The 21450-nt window shown below is 36.5% G+C and overlaps 3 protein-coding genes and 1 non-coding gene across 6 annotated transcripts; 2 read left to right on the top strand and 2 right to left on the bottom strand.

Moving 5' to 3' along the window:
* The first annotated feature begins 8631 nt into the window (after nt 1-8631).
* Nucleotides 8632-11916, top strand: LOC112706079 (inositol diphosphatase DSP4). 3 transcript variants are annotated; one of them, XM_072201715.1, is made up of 6 exons: nt 8632-8833; nt 9156-9365; nt 9474-9567; nt 11200-11257; nt 11354-11397; nt 11487-11916. In XM_072201715.1, exons 2-6 carry the CDS (start codon nt 9193-9195, stop codon nt 11670-11672), a joined length of 555 nt encoding a protein of 184 aa, XP_072057816.1. In that variant the 5' UTR covers nt 8632-8833; nt 9156-9192; the 3' UTR covers nt 11673-11916. The 3 variants fall into 3 exon arrangements, with proteins under 3 accessions (XP_072057816.1, XP_025612968.1, XP_072057812.1); XM_025757183.3 differs by having other exon boundaries at nt 8724-8855; XM_072201711.1 differs by having other exon boundaries at nt 8795-8881.
* A 74-nt stretch (nt 11917-11990) lies between these two features.
* Nucleotides 11991-15653, top strand: LOC112706069 (protein CLMP1). The gene has a single exon (XM_025757166.3). It carries the CDS (start codon nt 13039-13041, stop codon nt 15379-15381), a length of 2343 nt encoding a protein of 780 aa, XP_025612951.1. The 5' UTR covers nt 11991-13038; the 3' UTR covers nt 15382-15653.
* On the bottom strand, nt 12199-12324 carry LOC112714757 (small nucleolar RNA snoR111). The gene has a single exon (XR_003159346.1). It is a non-coding gene; the product is annotated as a small nucleolar RNA snoR111 (small nucleolar RNA).
* A 3282-nt stretch (nt 15654-18935) lies between the features above and the next one.
* Nucleotides 18936-21250, bottom strand: LOC112706058 (1-aminocyclopropane-1-carboxylate oxidase). Its single transcript, XM_025757153.2, has 3 exons — nt 20901-21250; nt 20242-20802; nt 18936-19568 (listed from the first exon to the last, which is right to left on the bottom strand). The coding sequence occupies exons 1-3, from the start codon at nt 21003-21005 to the stop codon at nt 19272-19274; spliced, it is 963 nt and encodes a 320-aa protein (XP_025612938.1). The 5' UTR covers nt 21006-21250; the 3' UTR covers nt 18936-19271.
* Nucleotides 21251-21450: the final 200 nt, after the last annotated feature.

The raw sequence follows: 21450 nt of genomic DNA, 5'->3' as shown, positions 1-21450 counted from the left end.
AAGTACATTCTCCCTTTCCTTCTTGCAGAGTATAGTTTGTAACAGCCCTCTTAAAAGTTTTCGTAGTTGCAAATTTCATCCCTAATTCCAAACTAACATGGCCAAACTTGACAGCATCATTGAAAATTGAATTCACGACTAGGTCTGTCTCGTTATCAAAATTTGGTGGAGTGCTCAGCTCATCTGACTTCCAAGAGTCACCTGAAAATGAACTTGCTTATCAGATTACACTAAAATAAATAAATAACTCCAAACAAATATGCTTTAACAAACTACATATTACACTAAACTAAACTAAATAAAATACGATAAATGAGTCCAAACAAATATGATTTAGCAAAACATAAATTACACTAAACTAAATAAATTACCAAAACTCTGCTTATCAGATTCATATCCTCCATTGTTCTCAAAGTTCGAGTCATCCGTTGGGGAATTAGGTCTTCTCCATGTACAAATTTTTCTTTTCCCTTGTTTGAAGTATTGCCGACTTGCTTCTTCCTTTTTTTTAGATGTCTCTCCCTCAGATTCTATGTTGAATTCTGAAAATTTAGGTGGCAGACGCGACTTGTAAAGATTATCTTCTGCAAATTCATATGAATCGGGTAATTCACCATCAGCCCCATGATTGGCCTTCGAGGTTCCTTCTTGTCATGAGATCTTGTCACAGGTTTTCTAGGTGACTTTGTTGAAGTTTAAACTTGAAGCCACCAAATTTTTTGTTGGTTTGGTGGTGTAATTTCTCTGAACAGTTTGTGTAGTTTTTGTGTTAATTTTTTTCTTAGTTGGAAAAGTGGGTGTAATCGGATTTGGTTGATACAATGGCTTGGGGTGATGAAATTTTTTTTTGGAGCAATGAAAATTGGCTGTGATAAGGGCACACTAATAATGGGCTTTGGTGTGGGTCCAGCTGACTTGGTATTCAGCTATACAATTGGCTCATTCGGTAGTGTTGGAGTCTCTTGCTCAGTAGGGTCACACAATTAGCTTAGAATTATGTTGCTTTCCTTAACACAATTATGTTGCTCTAAGCCATCCTTGTCACCTCCTCTACCAACACATTGATCATCATTAGACAGTTCCATATAATCTATAAACTCAGGGGTAGAGGGACCGTGTTCAAAATAGATATAGATGACATTACCATTTTGGTGGCAGAGGCTAACCATGTCCTTTAGATCCTGATCCAGCTTCAACGTCCTCAAACCGTAGGCTAAACTTTTTTTAGAGTCTAAGTACCAGTAACTATCATCTTTATCATAGCCCAACTCCTTGTAGTAACCAGTTATGGTAAAATCATCCAATTAATTTGCATCAACTCTAAGTCATTCATCGGTGCGACTTGATGTGTACATAATTCTGCCATCAAAAGCTTGGGCTTCAAACCTCCCTCCATGGTAAAAAATAAGCCTCAGTCGATCACTCGTCTGAAAAAATACAATAAAATATACTAGAGTTCACCATTATAGAAATTCTCAATTTTTAGAAAATATTAAACAATCACATCTTTAAAAAAAATGCATATTTACAGCCATACTAACAAACTGTTAACTACACTAACACATGCATTTAACTTTGTAAACCAAAATATCACCACTAGAAATTAGTACTATGGTAAAAAAGAAACACTAAACCCTAGAACACAACCATGAAAAAAATGAATGACAAAAAATATTCAAAAAAATTAAATACAAGTATTAGAATTACAATCTACCAAGATGATCATCCAACTAACACCAACACAGTGCAAAAAATAAAAATAAAAACCTAAACCCTTAGGCTGCGTTTATTTCTGAGAACAGGACAGGACAAGACACTGAGAACTGGATAGGACAAGACACTGATGGACAGAGACACAAAATTTTGTATTCTTGTATTCTGTTTGGTGATAAACTAGAACAAATTATAAAAATCTAATTTATTCTCATTTTTTCTCACTCAAAAAATTTGAGATGAAAAATATAATAATAAAAAATATAGTTAAGAAAAATTAACAAAAATAATGAAAAAAAGAATGAAAAATAATTTATGTCCCTTGTTAGTGTCTCCGTGTCCTTCCTATCCGGATGGACACAAAATACACTAATTCAGTGTCTCTGGACACACTGTCTTTGTCCATGTCTTCTCTATCAAACATAATTTTGTGTGTCTGTATCCATGTCTCAGTGTCCTGTCTCTATAAACAAATGCAGCTTTATTGTTCACCGTGGAAAATGTTTGAGTCTGATGATGTTGACAGAGACGAAGATCTTTGCTGATCAAATAAGGGGACAGTGGACAAGCGCCAGCGTGCCACGACGACGCTGACTTGAGGAAGATGAAGAGGCGATGAAGGTAACGATAACGTCTTTGGAATTTTGTGTGGGAAAGTAACTTTTGTTAACGGGGGGCCATTTGGGAGTTTTTCAATTGGGGAAGATAGATAGCGTCATTTTGCTATAATTGGAGGTTCACCAATAAACAAAGTCGTTTAGTTAAGTGCCAACTTGGCACTTAACTATACACATCAGCGACGTTAAAACGTCTGGTAATTTTTGGACTAACGGGGATTCACATTTCTGAGGGTGGGGATACATTTGGTCATTTTAAAAAGTAGGGGAACAATCTGAGGCGAGTTGGAAATTTCAGGAACCATTTTGAACATTAGCCTCTCTCTCTCTCTCTCTCTCTCCACACACACACACACACACACACAACATTAGCCTCTCTCTCTCTCTCCACACACACACCTCTCTCTCTCTCTCCACACACACACACACACACACACACACACACACACACACACACACACACACACACACACACACACACACACACACACACACACACACACACACACACACACACGTGTTTTATTTATATCAAGATTTTAATTCAAGATGTAGATACGTCTTTTTTTAGGAGAGTTCAACTCTAAGATTTATCAACAATAAATGTCGGTATAAATTTTGCACATAATGAAAAAAGAGTAAATAACCAATTTGGCTCCCGAAAAATTTTGGTTTTGTCAAAATGGACCCAATGTTTGTTTCTGACAAAATGATCCTCAAAAGTATGCACCGTCTGACAAAATGGCCTTGATGTTAACTCCTCACTCTGGATGTTAATAGAGATGTCTATGTGGCACGTTAAGTGCTTACCTGGAGGGTTAGAGTGATCACGTGGGGAGTCTAACTTCCTACTCAAACGCATCTTTTGCAACACAATGTTCACAAAACTCCACTTGACCCTATCACATGCCTTCTGGAAGTCTAACTTGATTATTGCCACTTTTTTTTCTCAACTTAAGCCACTGCATAGTTTCACATGCAATAAGTGTCCTATCATGTCCCTTACCAAATGCACTTTGAGTATCTCTTACTAGTCCTGACGTCACTGATCTCATCCTTTTAACCAAAACCTTTGAAATCACCTTGTATATACAACCAACCATATTAATCGGTCGAAGATCCTTAATCTCCATCGCTCCAACAAATTTAGGTGCAAACACCACCTATGTGATATTTGAATCTGAAGGTAACCTGGCAGTCTGAAAGAATCCCATCACAGCGACTGTGAATTCCGAGGCGATCTCATTCCAACACTTAATGAAATTCATGTTATACGCATTGCTTTCTGTCGCCTTAGATGATTCGCACTCCCACACTGTCTCTCTAATGTCCTCAATCGACGGTATCACCTCCAAGGCTATAGCATCTTCTTCATCTATTTATTTCACTAATCCATCTCTGAAGCCCACCCCCATTGCTCACCATATCATCTAGCTTCTTAATCCCTTTCTCAAGCCTTTTGATTTTCTTGTCCATGTCACCAAAATTAACCTTATGCCACCTTCCGAGAGGAACCGTTAGAGCCTTCAGTTTATCTATGAATTGTGCATCCCCTAGGCCTTTCCATTCCTCTTTTATCATTCTCAAAAAATCCTCGTATGTAAACCAAGAGTCAAGGCCTCAAAAAGGTCTCGGCCCACTATGTAACCTCGTATCTCCACTATCATAAGGCAATGGTCTGACAATCCCCTGGGTCCACCCTTCAGTCAAGTCTCTGGAAACTCTTCAATCTATTTCATGCTAACCAGAATAATATCAATCCGACTGCACGATCAACTTTTAACCCATGTGAACTTACGATCACTCAGCAGTAGATCCACAAGCTGCATATCCTGTATCTAATCCTTAAAGTCTTCCGTGGATGCTATTAGACTGATAGCATCTTTTCTCTCCTCCACCTATACAATCTCATTGAAATCCCCTATAAAATAGAATGGAACATGACATAATCTAACTATATAGCTCAACTTCTCTCACACAATAAGTTTCTCATCTCTTGTATGATCCCCGTACACTAAAAAGAGTGCACAATTGAAATTATTTTTTAATAGAACCACTTTAACACACAATCATCTCTCTGCTTTGTAACAATTACTCATTTTAAATATCATTTCATCCTATATTAACAACAAATTAAACCACTAAATGCATCCTCAGACCCTACATATTCCTATCCTGCATCGTCACTTCCCCAAATATGTGCTATGTCAAACTTTGTCATAACTTTTCTCTTAGTCTCAAGTAAGCCTACCATATTCAATCTATTTTTTTCTTGAGGTTCTTCACCATACTCAATTTTTCATCACCCCTTAACCCTCTATCATTTTCTTTTTCACCCATTTTCTTCTTCCCAACACCACCCAGTCTCCACCTCCATCATTTTCTTCTTCATCAACCCAGTCATGTTTCCTTACTTCGAGATCGCAACCTTCCGCACCATTGACCCCAACATATCCATCATCTTTATCATCATTAACATCACAGAAAGTCTTCATTGGATCCATCATCACCGAAGAGAGATTTCTGAGGCGGTTCCCCGCCTCCCTACAACTATTGTCGTTCGATTCTATCCAAGGTGGTACCATTTCAAAATGATTTTTTGGCCTCCTTGAATCTCCATTTCCGTCAATAACACGATGGTAATCTCCTCCAGCAATTTCACTCCCGTAAATATGGACCAGGTCGGCGCCGTCAACCCCTTCAATCATGCCTTCTTCAAGTGTAAACCAGCATAATTAACGAATAATTAGCCAATAAATTAATTAATAAAAAAATTAAAAAATAAAATTTTATAGTTTAATAAGGTAGAATTAATTAAAATATAAATTTTGACACTAATTTTAAAGAATTTGGCCCAAGATTAAACCGAACAGGCCGAACCGAGCCCGTATTGGGCCCAAGACCCAACCCAACAATACTTAAATGAAGAGCATAGCTCTTCTTCCCCAAAAGAAAGGGGGAAACACGCTGGGCAAGAGAGAGGGGAAGAGGGTTTCATAAAAACCTAGCCTTCAAAGTGGGATAACTTTTGCTTTGGTGATCGGAATTGCGTGCTGTTTATGGCCACACATCGGACTCGTCAAGCTCTTCAATTCCATCTAAACAAAACTGTAAGTAACTAATGTTTATCTAACTCTATTTCTACTGGTGTGTTAAATTTGGATTTAGGATTTGAGAAACTCAATTCTTTAATGATTTTCGTGTTTTAAGGGTTCACTGGCCTTGATTCCTTGTGGATATTACTCAAGGATCAGTGGGTGAAGGTAAGAACCTTAAACTTTTTGGTGATTAGTGAATTAGTAAGCTTGAATGTTGATTATAGTGATATGTTGTGGGATTAGATTGAATATTATTGATTTGGAATACATTGATGATGTTGGGTGCTAGATTGTTGGACCTTGGTGGCTGTATTTCAGTTCGGTGAGGCATTGGGGCTGTGGACAGTACATAGTTGAGGGTGATTTGGGAATTAGGAAGAATCGATCAAGGTATGATTTTGGTTTCTCGTAACTAAAATATAATATGTCGTAAAAACTTTGGCTAGTTAACCATAAGAGAGGATTGAAATGTTGTTGTTGTTGATGATTGTAATGGATTGATATGCATAAGGATTAGTGAATTTGAGGTTGTTGTTGGTGCCATATTGGTTGTAGTGTTGGTATTGTGTTTGACAGATAATTGACGATGTATATGTTAATGATAATGATAATGATAATGATGATGATGTATATTGAACTTGAATGGTTGGATATGATAATGATGATATATATTGTTGTATATTGTGTTGAATTGAATGTGGAATGGTTGAGTTGGTTGTCATTCAGCATGAGGAAGTTGATGGTGTTGATGATGTATGTGTGTGTGTGTGTGTGTGTGTGTGTGTGTGTGTGTGTGTGTGTGTGTGTGTGTGTGTGTGTGTGTGTGTGTGTGTGTGTGTGTGTGTGTGTGTGTGTGTGTGTGTGTGTGTGTGTGTGTGTGTGTGTTAAAAAGGGTTGAAATTGAATTGTTGTGAAAATTGAGGTTTAGAAATCTTTGTGAATTTTACTGAAAAATTAAATTTTGACCAAATTTTGATAAGCCATAAATCAGCTTCTGGACCCTCAATTTTTTCTTAAACTTGTTTTATATGAAAATTAGATCCGTGAAGTATATGCCGTTCGAAGAACGGGTGAAAAATCTTTCAAAACAAGAAAGTTATGCGCGTCGAAAGTTTGGTGTGTAAAGCTAAAATTTTGCAGTATTCAAGATTTTTGCCAACTCTGCATAACTCGTGTACGTGAGCCTCCCACACAGCGCAGGCATTCGGTTTGGGTTGGCTATCCCGCATACACAAGAGGTTGCGTGCATACGCGAGCAGGGAAAAAACGCACCCACACGTACGCGAAACCTTCCAAGAGTACGCGGGACTCCTGTTTTCAGCAAAGTGAATTTTATGTTTTAAAACCTAATTTCAAACCTCTAAACCTCTATTTTTACTCTTTTAACCCCTAAACCTTAGTTGTATGCTTAGTGATGAGGTGAAGTTAGGAAGGGTGATAACTTGGAGGAGAAGTAAACTTGAAATATGATTAATTATGATTGAGAAGTGTTATATAATTGACGAATTTTAGCCATAATGATCTTGAATGAATGAATATGATAATTGAGGCCTAATTGAGATTGTTGATGATGAGTATGTTTGAGTTTTCTCTCTATTGTAAGGTGTGTCGGGCACTATATCCCATGAGTATGACGGACATTATATCCCGAGACCGTAGCAAGCGCTATATCCCAAGAGTGTGGGAGCACCTTATCCTAGAAAGTGTGTCGGGTACTATATCCCATGAGTGTGAGGGGTACTATATCCCGAGAGCTTGGTGGGCGCTATATTCCAAGAGTGTGAAAACACTTTATCCTAGGTAATGCGACGGGTACTATAGCCCATGAGTGCGGTGGGCACTATACCCCGAGAGTGTTACGGGCACTATATCCCAAGAGTGTGGAGGCATATCAGAGAGACAATATCCGGGTTAGCTACCGGGTGTGTCGGGTTCTAGCAAAGTAACTGACACGTGAGCTCACGACCAGTAGAAAAGGGATGCATCATATGCATATATGTGTCTTGTTTGGTTTTGCATTCGTGGGTTTGCGTAACTGATATTCATGTTTAATTGCTATATGTTATGTTTGCTGTAACTGTAAACTACTTGTGTTTTCTTAGTATGCATAGTTTGTTTGTGCATCGGTGTTTCGAAGGGTTGGAGGAAAGACGGTGAACTTAGGGACTTAGGTTAGAACTGTGATAAAAATCAAGAATCCTTAGATTTAGATACCTCATCTTATTTTATGGTCTTAAATTGTAGTTTTAAGTTTGAATCTGTTGTTGAAAGTTTTAGGATCGTCTTCGACTTTTCTGAGATATTATATGTTAGGATCCCCCACCAACATAACCTTTCCTCTCAATCTTATACGGTGCATTTTCGTAATAACTTTAAGAACCTCTTCATTCGTTGAATAACATATGAATGTAAAAACATATATATTATCACTTTTTTGTTTTTGTGTATATATATCATTTATGCGTTCAATCCAATTAAATAGATGGAATAATTTCCTTTTTAATATGTATTTTGAGAGATTATCTACAAAAATAAAAAAAGACTCATTTTTCAAAAGCAGCTTTTATTTTCGATTCCAAATTCTAGAATTTTTTGTTTTTTTCTCAATTCTACCTTATTGTATATTTCCCACCCATCTCTCACTCTCACCGTCGCCATTTATCTCCCTCTCCCACTCTCTCACTCTCTCTCTTCCAAAATTAAATCTGAATGGTTAAAATCTTTTTCCATTAGCAGCCAAACTCTTGAGAGAAGGCATGCAATCATGCACAGCTGCACAAGCACAAGCACAAGTCAAGTTAAGTTTCGCCTACTTTTCTTTTTCTTTCCTGGTATTAATATACAGTATATAACTAAGTCAGTCGCATTAATAATTATCATATTATTACTTTTCCATGTAAATGAGTTTGCGTGGAAAGCCTTTAGGAGTAATTTGCTGGTGTCATTATCGAAGACGGGTGCAACTTTCAGAGTGGCCAATTCACGTAAACAAGAAGGAATTAAAAAAAGAATTATATTACGTGTATATTAAAATCAACAATTAAAATTAGTCATTAATATAAAATATATATTAAAAATAAATTAAATTATATATATATTTATATACAAATACATTAATAATTGATTTTAATGACAGATTTTAGCGTACAAATAACATTTTTGTTAATCGAGAGAGTATGCGAAGCACTCTTTTGGTGATTTGGCTTCACATAAACTCGCCAGCAATGCATGTAGGGTCAGTATTGGTCAACTCACAGGATCAGTCCAAAGTCCAAACCCAAACTCTTACCCACACACACTGAAAGCAAGAAGGGTCAAACTTGTATTGTTTGTTGAACAGCTCAGCAGTTCCAAGTCCGAAGCGCCAGATCAAAAACTGGCACAAGTGAAAATCGTTGAGACTCGGTAGGAAACCAACAGAAGCATAGTAAGTTGATTGGAAGAAGGAGAAGGGTAAGGAGGGAGGGTTGGGATTTTCGGTGCGGTTTCGGATGACATGGCAGAAAAATAAAATAGCATATTCCATCTCCGTCTCTTTCGTACCCACTCATACCTCACACACTTGAAACCAAAGCATCTTATCGGAGATCCTATGCTCCTAACCTTTTCCCCTCTCTCTCTCTCTCTCTCTCTCTCTCTAAAATTATATAGATCCTCTAAACGGGAGATTCTCTGAATCGCTTCTCAACCTAATACTATTGACATTTTCTTCCTTCTAAATTTTCAGTGCTCTTTCACTGTTGAACAATTTGGCGCCAAAAATCATGAAGCTCGACAACTCCAACAACTCCAACGGCCAGATTTCCGCCGGCGCCGACGACGACGTATTCGTGCCGCCGCTCAACTTCGCCATGGTCGATCAAGGCATTTTTAGGTCTGGTTTTCCCGACTCTGCCAACTTCAGCTTCTTAAAATCCCTTCGTCTCCGCACTGTTATGTGAGTCTTCCATTCCATATGCCTCTGCCTCTGCCTCTGCATTTGAGATTCTGAATTTTGAAGCCATCGTTGGGATTTCTGACTTTCTATCCCTGTGTTTTGACGCAGATGTTTGTGCCCTGAACCGTATCCAGAAGTGACTTCTGAATTTCTCAAGGCCAACGGAATAAAGCTTTATCAATTCGGGATCGATGGATGTAAGGTTTGTAATCTTTTCTGGACCTCAATCCTTGCCTGCCATCACTTGTTTTTCATGCCTCTTGTAGTTGTAAATAATCTAACTAGCTTTTCATTTTATTGTAATTTTTCAAATCCCAAGTGCGTCAAATCAACTCATTCTCTTTACTGAGGTCTCATCTAGCTATTGTGATCTGTTCCTGCAGTGCTGCGTACAATTCAAATAGTAGTTTGAAGATTAAATTTTCAAAGTGTGTGGAATTTGATGTAGTTATGGTAAATTGCCTTTCTTTTTTATATACTAACTAAATGAAACGGAGATTGATTTACCGAATGTAAGTAGATGTATTTATGGAAAATTGCCTTGATAGTTGACTTTCATATGCATTTACATTTGGTTTGGAATAGAATCTTGTGGACCAAGAAGCGTATGCCTTTTGCTTTTTAGTTGTCCTTATGGTCCTGATCCTCTTTTATTTCTTCTTGTTTGTTTAACTGAACCAGTTGCTTATGAAGTTTAACTGACGCTGCTAATAATTATAGATAAAGATTTTATTGCTCCTTTAAAGTATTGGATTTTGTTATATCCAATTAATTTTTCAGTTGCAAGCTTGATATCTCTTCATGAACTTTAATATTTGTTTTTACGGTATGTTTAATTCGTTGTATTGTTGCCATATTGCGTTGGAAAGAACCGGTTGTATATTACAAGTTACTGATGGTTTTAGTTCAATTTGCTTACATCTTTCAAGCCTATCTAGGAAAAATTACCGCTTTTTTTTTTTTTGGGGTCTTGTGAAAAAAATTGCACCTTCAGTCCCTTGTGTTAGCAGACATCTCATCTCTATTTAACAAATGAAATTAAAGCTGGAGTTCTGGAATTAATTCTTTGTTCCATTCCCTGTCAAAAGGTTAATCTAGAATAAGCATATTAATATTTGATGTCATTGTCAAAGTTGTGCTGCGATTAAGATGGTTATCACAAACTAAACTCTTTACCGACACCACCTACTAATAATAACACTTATTAGCTGAATAATCCACCAATATCAATAACCAAATGTCCAAATGTGGAGTCATTGAAGGATAATCCAAAGCTTGCAGGACTGGTATCATAATGGTGCTTTGAGGCTTGTGAATCCGATGTTTATTTGTGGAAATTGTTTCACATAAAGCAGCAAAGGTTTGGGTATGGAAAACGGTCTTTAAAACCACTCGACCGTAGCTTAGTCAGTAGGAACACTTCAAATTAAGTCCACTTCAATGTTAATGAGATTCAAAGCACCGGAGTGAGTAGTGGCATTTTTTTCAAGAATTAGTCCAGTTAAGCCCCTGTTGCAGTTTAACTTGTCTAATGCAGACTCTCCTTATGAGATCAAATTCTAAAGCAGGAAATTTAAACTGCATTCTATTATAGAGTTACTCAATTTTTTGCACCCTTCAGTGATATTTTTCTAGAGGCTATTGTAGGACTTTTTGCCAGTAAATGTTGGTTATCTCTTAAACATTAAGCTACAACAAACACCCTCCCCAGAATTTGTTATTCTTCCTGAGTGAATGCCAAGGGAGAAAAAGCAGAAGTTTAAGAAAGTAATGTTTAACTTATGTCTGAAGTACACTAAGTTATACACATTGATAACATAAATGCTGTGGACAGGAACCCTTTGTCAACATCCCAGATGACACAGTTCGTGAAGCTTTGAAAGTAGTCCTCGGTATTACTCTCTTGAACTAAACTACTTGTGTAGTAGTTATAACACAGCTTGTTTAGTAATTTGTTTCCTTAATCTTTGCATGCTTTTGTTGCCCAGATGTCAGGAACCACCCAGTACTAATTCATTGTAAACGAGGGAAGGTAATCCGCAATCACTTTCTCCCTTATTTGAATATAATAGTTTTGAATTATCAATGCATCTGATCCTTTTATACTTCTACAATGAACAGCATCGCACTGGTTGCCTTGTGGGATGCATCAGAAGATTGCAGAAATGGTGCCTATCTTCTGTATTTGATGAGTACCAAAGGTTTGCAGGCGCCAAGGCCAGAGTTTCGGATCAGAGGTTCATCGAATTGTTTGATATTTCTTGTCTCAAGTCCAACCCGCTCTCATTTTCATGCTCCGGGAAATAGAAATTCAAAGAGTATTTTAAAAAGTTGCTGCTTCCTCCCGCGGTAGATATCCGCGATGAAGAGAAGTCACTAGTCACCAGTCTTTATCCTTTTTAGCTGAAGTTCAGGGCAGTTTTATTAGAATTTTTAACGAAATGTTATGCTTCCTGAGTTTTTTTTTCTCTTTTGCTTTTCCGTGTCATTGTTGGATACCTGGATCTCAAATTTAGCAATTCATGAATAAAAGACTGCATACTGCTGACTACTGCTTTGCCTTCTTAGTACAAGATCCAGTAGCAATTTAGCATGTGTTGAGACCCTTGAACATCTTGAGAACATTATTAAGTATAAATAGATGATTAATTGTCATGAATAAAAGAAGTGCGCATCTGGGAATGAACAGAAGAGTTCACATAGATATGATTCTCCTTCTCCAGTTCCCCATTCGTTTTTTTTATTTATTCTCCACTGCGCAGGAGGGGAAGAAAAACACTGAAGAAAGATCCATCTTCAAAACTAACAACAAAAAAGAAATGCTAAAAAAAAAATGTAGACGAGGAACAATCGATTCGCCAACAAAACAGATGACGACCGAAACGATGACTCGCCCCTTATTATGCCTCAAAGTTCATACACGATTGCAGAGACACTTATCAGCCTCTTCAATCTACTATAACGAACTGAGGCTTTCTTATTGAACAAAATCAGTTACTAAAGTTTACTTTTCCTACGACGATAAAAACATAACAAAACTAACAAAAACCTTAATTGCCAGCGCAGGGTGATTTCTCCGCCGTAGGCTGGTAGTGAATAACTAAACGTGGAGTGGGGGAGTCCGTTCACTGAAGCTATTTATAGAGTTCTCAAATTGGTGCAAACCCTACTTTCCCTAACGAAAATGACCAACCCACTTTCTATATTTACCGAAATAGCCATGAACCCTTAAATCTCTACGTGTATATCCATGGTTGATGTTGAAGGTCAACGCATGTTGGGAATTATTATTTAGATCGAACGGTCTAGGATGACAAAGCCACGTGGGACCCACATCATAACAAGAAACTGATGGAACAAATCTAGGGTTTCAAGCTTGACGAGTTCTCAAAACCCCAAATGACCCCCTTTTTTCTTATTTTTCTTTCTTTAATCACCCCCACTATCATCTTCTTCTAGACATTTCCGCTCCTACTGCCCCAAAGATTCAACTTTTTGGAATAAAACTTGAGCTTTCATCTTCTCACCGGTAAGTGTAACTCCCTCTTGTCCATCTCTCTGTTTAGTCCGGAAATATTGCCACTTTGCTGGTTTTGCATTGATTTTGATTTAGATAAGTATTGGTCTGGGAGTGAGTGTGAGTGATTGTGTGGTGTAAGAGAGAGGATTATAGATGGGGAAATCAGGGGGTAGAAGAAAGAAGGGTGGTGGTTCAAACGCAAACTCAAACCCAAATTCAAACCAAGCCTCTGTTGATAGTTCAGCGGCACCACCACCACCACCAGTGGCTAATGGAGGAGTGGAGTTGGATTCTTCAATTTTTTTGAAGAGAGCGCATGAGCTGAAAGAGGAAGGGAATAAGCGATTTCAGAACAAGGATTATGCTGGCGCCCTTGAGCAGTATGATAATGCTCTTAGACTCACCCCAAAATCCCACCCAGACAGAGCCGTTTTCCATAGCAATAGAGCAGCTTGTTTAATGCAGATGAAGCCCATAGATTATGAAACTGTTATTGCTGAGTGCACCATGGCCCTTCAGGTCCAGCCTCGATTTGTCCGGGCACTCCTTCGAAGGGCCCGGGCTTTTGAGGCTGTAGGCAAGTATGAAATGGCTGTGCTAGATGTACAGACCTTGCTGGGAGCTGACCCTAATCACAGGGATGCTTTGGAGATTGCTCAGAGGTTGAAGACTGCATTGGGGCCTCGACAGGAGGCCCAGCAGGACCTCCACAGTCGCCCCTCCCCTGCTGCCCTTGGTGCTTCTGCTGTCCGTGGTGCCCCTATTGCTGGTCTAGGGCCATGTTTGCCAGCCCGGCCAGTGCAAAAGAAGGCTGCAAATTCAGCAGGTGCATCAGTTGTGTCGCCTAACAGCAAGCTAGACCGGCCACAAGCTGTTTCACCATCTGAAAATGGTCCTGATGGCAAGTCCCAGTTTCCAAAAGTTGTGTTGAAGTCTTCAAATGGTCCCGCGAAGCTTCCTAATATGAAACATGAAAACCAAAAGGAACACTCGTCTCATTTGTCCACTATTAATGGGCAGTGTCCGGAGGTCAGAGTTCGGTGGAGACCATTGAAGCTTGTTTATGACCATGACATTAGACTTTCCCAGATGCCAGTGAATTGCAGTTTTAGGGTTCTAAGAGATATAGTGAGCAAAAGGTTTCCTTCATCAAGTTCAGTTCTGATCAAGTACAAGGATAATGATGGTGATCTGGTTACTATAACCTCTACTGATGAACTTAGATTGGCAGAGTCTAGTGCTGATAGCCATCTTCTGAAAGAACCTGAAGCAGATAAAAGTGATTCCGTAGGGATGCTGAGACTACATATTGTTGAAGTTAGTCCTGAGCAAGAGCCTCTTCTGCTGGAAGAAGAGGAAGAGAAACCTGTTGAGAATGAGGAGATCAAGGTAGATGAGAGTGGGTCTCATTCATCTCCGAGTGAATCTGCCCATGAAGTTCCTGATACTGAGGTTGATAAGACAGGGAAGGAGGCTCCAAAACAAAAATCCGGAACCACAGAAGATGCTGAAAGCAAAGAAGTGGAGATGGATGACTGGTTGTTTGAGTTTGCTCAACTTTTCCGCTCACATGTTGGTATTGATCCAGATGCTCATATTGATTTGCATGAGCTTGGAATGGAACTCTGTTCAGAGGCACTTGAGGAAACAGTAACCAGTGAAGAGGCCCAGGAACTCTTTGACAAGGCTGCTTCGAAGTTCCAGGAGGTGGCCGCATTGGCATTCTTCAACTGGGGAAATGTTCACATGTGTGCAGCTAGAAAGCGGATCCCATTAGACGAGTCTGCCGGGAAGGACGTGGTAGCAGAACAGCTTCAAGTGGCTTATGACTGGGTCAAGGAAAAGTATTCTTTGGCAAGAGATAAGTACAATGAAGCACTCTTGATTAAACCAGACTTCTATGAGGGACTTTTGGCTCTTGGGCAGCAACAATTTGAAATGGCTAAACTTCATTGGTCTTTTGCTCTGGCTAAGAAAATAGATTTATCAAGCTGGGATCCAACAGAGACGCTTGAACTTTTCGACAGTGCAGAGACCAAGATGAAATCTGCAACTGATATGTGGGAGAAGTTGGAGGAACAGAAAGCAAATGAGCAAAAGGACCCCAATTCGACAAAGAAAGATGATTTGTTGAGAAGAAGAAAGAAACAAGGTGGAGGGGCTGCTGAAGCTGAGTCCTCCGGTGTTGGTGGTCCGGGTGATATATCTCCAGAAGAAGCTGCTGAGCAAGCAGCCGTAATGAGATCCCAGATTCACCTCTTCTGGGGTAATATGCTTTTCGAAAGATCCCAAGTTGAATGCAAATTAGAGATGAGTGGTTGGAAGGAAAAACTGGAAGCTGCCACTGAACGCTTTAAGCTTGCTGGAGCTTCTGAAGCGGACATTTCAATGGTTCTAAAGAATCACTGCTCAAATGGAGATGCAAAAGAAGGAGATGATAAAAAGATTGACAATCCGCAACCCAGTAAGACTGCTGAAGTAGAGAACAATAAGTGATATGGCTTTGAACCCCATTCACATCTTGTTCAGTGGAGCCTCCAATGAAGACTCTGCACAAAGAATACCCTTTTCCTTGTGTGCTCAAACGGGATATCTGAATTCTTTTTTACATAGAAATTCAAAACTTAGGGTGCCTTAACTAGGTAGTTTGGGTTTGCCATTTTTCATCTTGTTTTCTCTGAATTTCTCAGTGATATGATGAAGGGAGATTATTTTTGAACATTATTTACACATTTATGATGAGTTCTACTAATGAGTTTCACTTATCAGTCGTTCTTGCCCCCATTCACTCTTTTTATCTGTGACAACTTTCTTTCGTTTGTCTTGCTAATAGTTTGCATGGTTTCCTGTTCTATGACAGTTTTATAGGATGAGTTTGCTTAAATTCATTCTTTTAAGAGACATAGTAAGTGTCAATTGTAAATTCAATTATTTATTTGTAACAAGATGCTCAAGAGATTTGTAGTGCCCTGAAAAGTAAAGCAAAAGCATGATGCAACAAAATACATGAATACCTACATACATTGCCTTCTAAATCCTAACTCTATTCGAGGGACATGGGCCAATAGTTACTTTGATGGATTGATTCTCACACTTAGTGGAGAACTATGGCTTTGGTTGACATATTGGATGTCACATGGATGAATAGTGAATCGGAGTAGTCTATGTGATCGGTTATATTCCATGGCTGCCTCTGTTCAGATAGATAGGTATGAATCTCTTCCACGTTTCCGCTTATATCTACTTGATTACGTGTCACCTCGGTTTTCCTTTGTTGGAAAAAAGTTGTACAGTATATATCTAAATAAGTCTTTAAGAAATTTTGGCTATATTCTATTCGATTCGATCTGCGTTCACTTCTAGAATTTATCAAAAAAATAACATTAAAATTTTTTAACTGTTACAAAGGATTTGAGGCAATTTATCAAAAAAATAACATTAAAATTTTTTAACTGTGGCAAAAAAAACTTCTTAATTTTGAGACAAAAATTTTTTATCTGTGATATAGTAATTTTTTAACCATGTCATTTCTAATTAAATGATGTAATTCTTAATCATTGAACTAATTGAGTGATATTGAATTCATATATAAGAGGTTTAGCCATTCTTATACCATTTGTAATAAATTGATATATATATTACCAAAACACATTTGAACATATTTTGATGGTTGAGTGAATTAAAATTTTGGACTTATAATTTTTAAAAATTTGTGTCATTTACTAAAAATATCTGTTATTTCTAATTATATTATATATTTTTGTTAATGTTGAATTGATTGTGGGATATTAAACTAATATATAAGAGATTTAACTATTTTTTATCATTTGCAATAATTTGATGCGTCTTTTGAATTTAAAACATATTTAAATATATTTTGTTAATTGAATGAGTCGGTTTTAAACTTGTGGTCTTTTAAAGATTTTTGTGTCATTCACTACAAATTTTTGTGTTATTTACAAATAAATGATGTACTTTTATTATCGTTAAACTAATTTTGTGATATTTAACTAAGAAGAAGAGGAGGATGGAATAATAATGATATGATGACGATGATGAATAAAAAGGAGGAAAAAGAAAAAATAGAAGAAATTAAATAAAAGAAGAAAAATGAGAAAGAGATGGTGATCAAACAACAATGATGACAAAAGAGAACAAAGAAAAAAAAGTAGGAGAGGAAGAAAAAGATGCAACATCAGTTATGTATGTACGAAGTGAAGAAAAAGAAGTACATACAGAAAAGAAAAAAAATGTTTAGAATGATTTGATTAAATTTAGTTAAAAAATTATTTGGTTGTCTAATTTTTCCGTGAAGAGAATGCATGCATTATTATTACAATGAGAAATCAGAACTTCTCTTAATGGTGCTATTGCAAATTGAAATCTAAATGATATATGGTCATTCTTACCCAAGATTCTTCTACAGTGCATGGCTTACAATCAGTATTTCTACAGTAATAAAACTTACTCCTGTGTTGTTGGTGGATACTAGCCCATCAATCAGTTCAACATACAACCTTAACTGTTGTATGCATCAAATTTTTCCCCCTTTTATGTTGATGACTTGCATTCTAATATATCTATCTACTCTTACTTGTCAACTTATCCAACTGAATTCTGAGCAATTATTGCAGCATAGACCGGGTAGTGGGCATATTTTCAATAATAACAATAGGATGGTCCCAACAGAGAGCTATGTGTTATGTATGAGTTATGATTTATGAATGGTTGAATTTGTTCAAACAAATTCTTTTAAATCTGCTTAATCAGTGGTACCATAGTCCATTATTAGCTAGTTATCTCATCAACTATGCTGGCCTACTTTTTTCTTCCAACTCTTATCCTCACCAACTTTGGATCTTATTAATATTATCAACATTATGGCTTTCTACCTGCCCCGTATCAAGGGTTTTATTAATGCTAATTTATATTATATTGTTTCATTCAGTGACTTTCAGTTCCTCAAATTAAAGGGGATCTTGCATTAGAATGCGAACCAAGTTAGTGGGGGAATTTAACTCCTTGATAAGGGCATACACGTTTCAAAGCACTGATGAGTGACTTATAGAGTGTTCCACAGATAATTGACAAAGTAAATTTAATAATTAACCACGCGAGAGTAACTACATTGGTGTATGACTGTTTTTAGTTTTGAGAATAGATAAACTAAGACATTAAAAATAAGACACAAAAAGAAAGAACCACAAAAATTAATATTTTTAATTTTTGTATTTTGTTTGATGATAAATTAAAATAAATTATAAAAATTTAATTTATTCTTTTTTTTTCATAAAAAAAATTAACAAAAAAATATAATTATAAAAATTTGATAAAAATAATAAAAAAATAAAAAATAAATTATAACTCTTGTTAATGTCTTTATGTTCTTGTTATAAAAGATACAAAATACACTCATCTGTCTCAATGCGCGTATATAAATAAATGCAGCCTATGTGATCTATATACTCTCTACCCTCTGTCTCCCTTTTTTTTTTTTAAATTTAGTCTATGTGAATGTAGGTATTGGTATTGAAGCGTAACTGTTAATCCAATTGCCTATACAATAAATTATAGTGATGTAAATATTTAAATTAAAGGGTGGATTCTAAGTATATGAATTTGTATATTTTTTTATTAAAAATATGAAGACTCAAACCTGTAACCTCTTAGGTGAGTATGAAAAAATTATGTTATTTAAACTATAATACATTGGCTAAGTATATGAATTTGTACAATAGTATGAGGACCGAAAAATAGTATGAATTGGTACAGATTTATAATCACCATTTGATTTCATGAAGGAATGGGCTAGATAAACCAATAAATCACAAATTCACAATTTTGGTCTAACAAGAGTTCAATTTTAAATAAAAGAACTTTCCAAAAGATTGAATAACATTGTATCTTCTTAGATTTATTTCATCTGATAAAATGTATCGTTTTAAAATTATTTTGATGTTTTTTGTAATATAGAAGAAATTTCCCAGCAAAATAAACTTCCGACCAGAAATTAAAAAGCCAATAAAAAAATTGAGAGAGAGAGAGAGAGATTTTCTTACAAAATGGGTAAATCAAGTAACTAAGACGATGCATCAATAATACAAGACATAACTTAGCCACCACATACATCACACACAAATAAACTCTATAATTAAACATCTATACGATGGACATCAATTTGGAAATATCTCCATCTTTTTTCATTTTTCTAATATAATTTTATTTTCATCAATGTAAGTTTATTATAAGCAATATTGTACTAGATTGATAAGCTACACATGTGCGTGATCCCGCTTCCACATCAACCAATGATATATAAAAAAGACACTGACAGCAGCATTACATAAATAGTATACAATAATGCTTCAAAGTTGGTTGGTTCAGGTTTAGACAGTTGCAATGGGACCCACCAGATTGTTAACATTTGGTTCCACAGCCTTCATAGCTTCAAATCTTGGCTCTTTGGCCTGGAATTTAAGGCCAGCATATAACTTCATATAATCATCAAACACAAATTTAGGGTATATTATTTCGCTTCTCTCGTTTTCCTTCACCAACGCCGGTGCCGGAGAGATCACTGCATCATTGCCTGGGTTGTAGAACGAAGCCAATGACATTCTGTTCCCATCCGTTTGAGCAATCACACGATGCATCACACTCTTGTATTTACCATTGCTAATCACCTGTTACTATCACAAAATTAATAATTCAGACAAGGTGAAATCTTGTATGCCTATTAATGTGGAATTTTTGTCCAACTTATTTTCTATAATAAATTTATTAATTTTACAATCACACATCAAACTTTTAAGTATGATAGCAAATATTTTCAAATAATCATTAATATAATATAAGATAATCCAATTAAGGTGAATTATATGGTAAAGATGTAAGTTTACAGATCTTTCTTTTTATGGGATGAAAGAGAGATTAAAAAAGGTAGGATCCACACTTTGAATAACAATAAAATAATAAAAAATAACTATAAAAGAAATTTATTTTCTCTCTCTATACCACTTCAATCTGTATAGTAGAGTGTCTCTCCAATTAAATGTATGTATAAAATATTTTATACATGTAAAATTACCTTTTTAAAAAATTTACATTTATAGGAGGTGAATTGTTATACTTTGGGGTTAATATAATTAACTTTAAACTTTTGAGTTATAAAAATTTTAATATCATGTTATAAAAATACTTATTTCTTTTAATCTTAGACTGATAAGAAAAGGTGTTAATAGATTATATCTCAAATGACGTAGTTTCCTCGTACTTAGAAAGTTGCGGGTTCGAATCTCTCTATTTTCGATAAAAAAAAAAAAAAAAACTGATAAGAGGAGGCACGTGAATACATACCTCTAGTTGGTCGCCGAGATTGACAACAATGGAATGGCGCAATGGCGGGACATCAATCCAGTTTCCATTCTTAAGAAGCTGGAGTCCACTGACCTTGTCATCTTGGAAGAGAAGAATGATGCCACCGGCATCAGTATGGGCTCTGAGGCCCTTGATCAAGTCGGGCTTGGGACAAGGAGGGTAGTTGCTAACTTTGGTTCCAAAGTTTGGGCCCTTAGATCCATTGAACACCTTCTTCAGGTAACCCTTCTCAAGCCCAAGATTCTCACACAGCAAATCGAGAAGCAACTCCGCCAGCTTCTCAAGTTGCAGTGCAAATTCCTTCATTGCCTTCCTGAATTCATCTTCCAGATCAGGGATCTCTGACATGTTTGAAACAGGAAGATGGCGCAGAAACAAGGTGCTTTCCCAATCTAAGTCACTGATTTCAGACTCAGCAGACTCCAAACCCTTTCTCGCCACCATTTCTTTGAATCTTTGCTCCATACACTTGTTGTAATGCTCTTTTGTTAGCCTTTCCACCGTGTCCATCAACTCTATCGAGATTCCATGATTAACCAACTTCACAAATACAATCAAATCAAATCAGAACATAAAAAGTGATCATAATAATAATAATGGAGCCATGGAGGTAGTGGTAGTGTATATATAATGCATACCTCAAAGAAACCCCAGTTCTCGCAGGCATGTTTGATGTTGTCCATGGTTGTAGCTCTATCTTGGGTGTTAAGCTTTCCCATGTCAATAACTGGAAAGGTCTCCATGTTTTCGCTGAGTCTCACAAATCAAGAGAGGTTTGTGTTGTGGGTGGGAGGAGTGAGGGTGAGGGAGTGCAGTTTCATGAATTTATAGGCCTTGCTCTTCCATCAGTTAGCTAAGGAAACAAGAATATATTATTATTTATTTGAAAAAATAGGAAACTATTATTGAAAAGTTTATGATGATGTTGCCTATATCATAGTTTAGGACTACTTCACATTCACACATACAATTCCTACAAATTTAATTCACAATATAATAGTGTGCCTAAATATATAAATAAATATCAATATTGACGCGTGTAGATATTTTTTTCACGTAAAATTAAAAATTAAAAATTATTAAATAATTTAATAAATTTAATAAAATTATAATTTAATAATTTTTAATTATTAATTTTAATATAAAAATAACTGCATCTCATCCATCATAAATAAATATTCAAGATGG

The sequence above is a fragment of the Arachis hypogaea genome, chromosome 1, assembly GCF_003086295.3.
Source record: "Arachis hypogaea cultivar Tifrunner chromosome 1, arahy.Tifrunner.gnm2.J5K5, whole genome shotgun sequence".
Taxonomy (NCBI): Eukaryota; Viridiplantae; Streptophyta; class Magnoliopsida; order Fabales; family Fabaceae; genus Arachis; species Arachis hypogaea.
The sequence above is the reverse complement of the archived record's forward strand: the minus strand, read 5'-3'. Positions and strand labels throughout refer to the sequence as shown.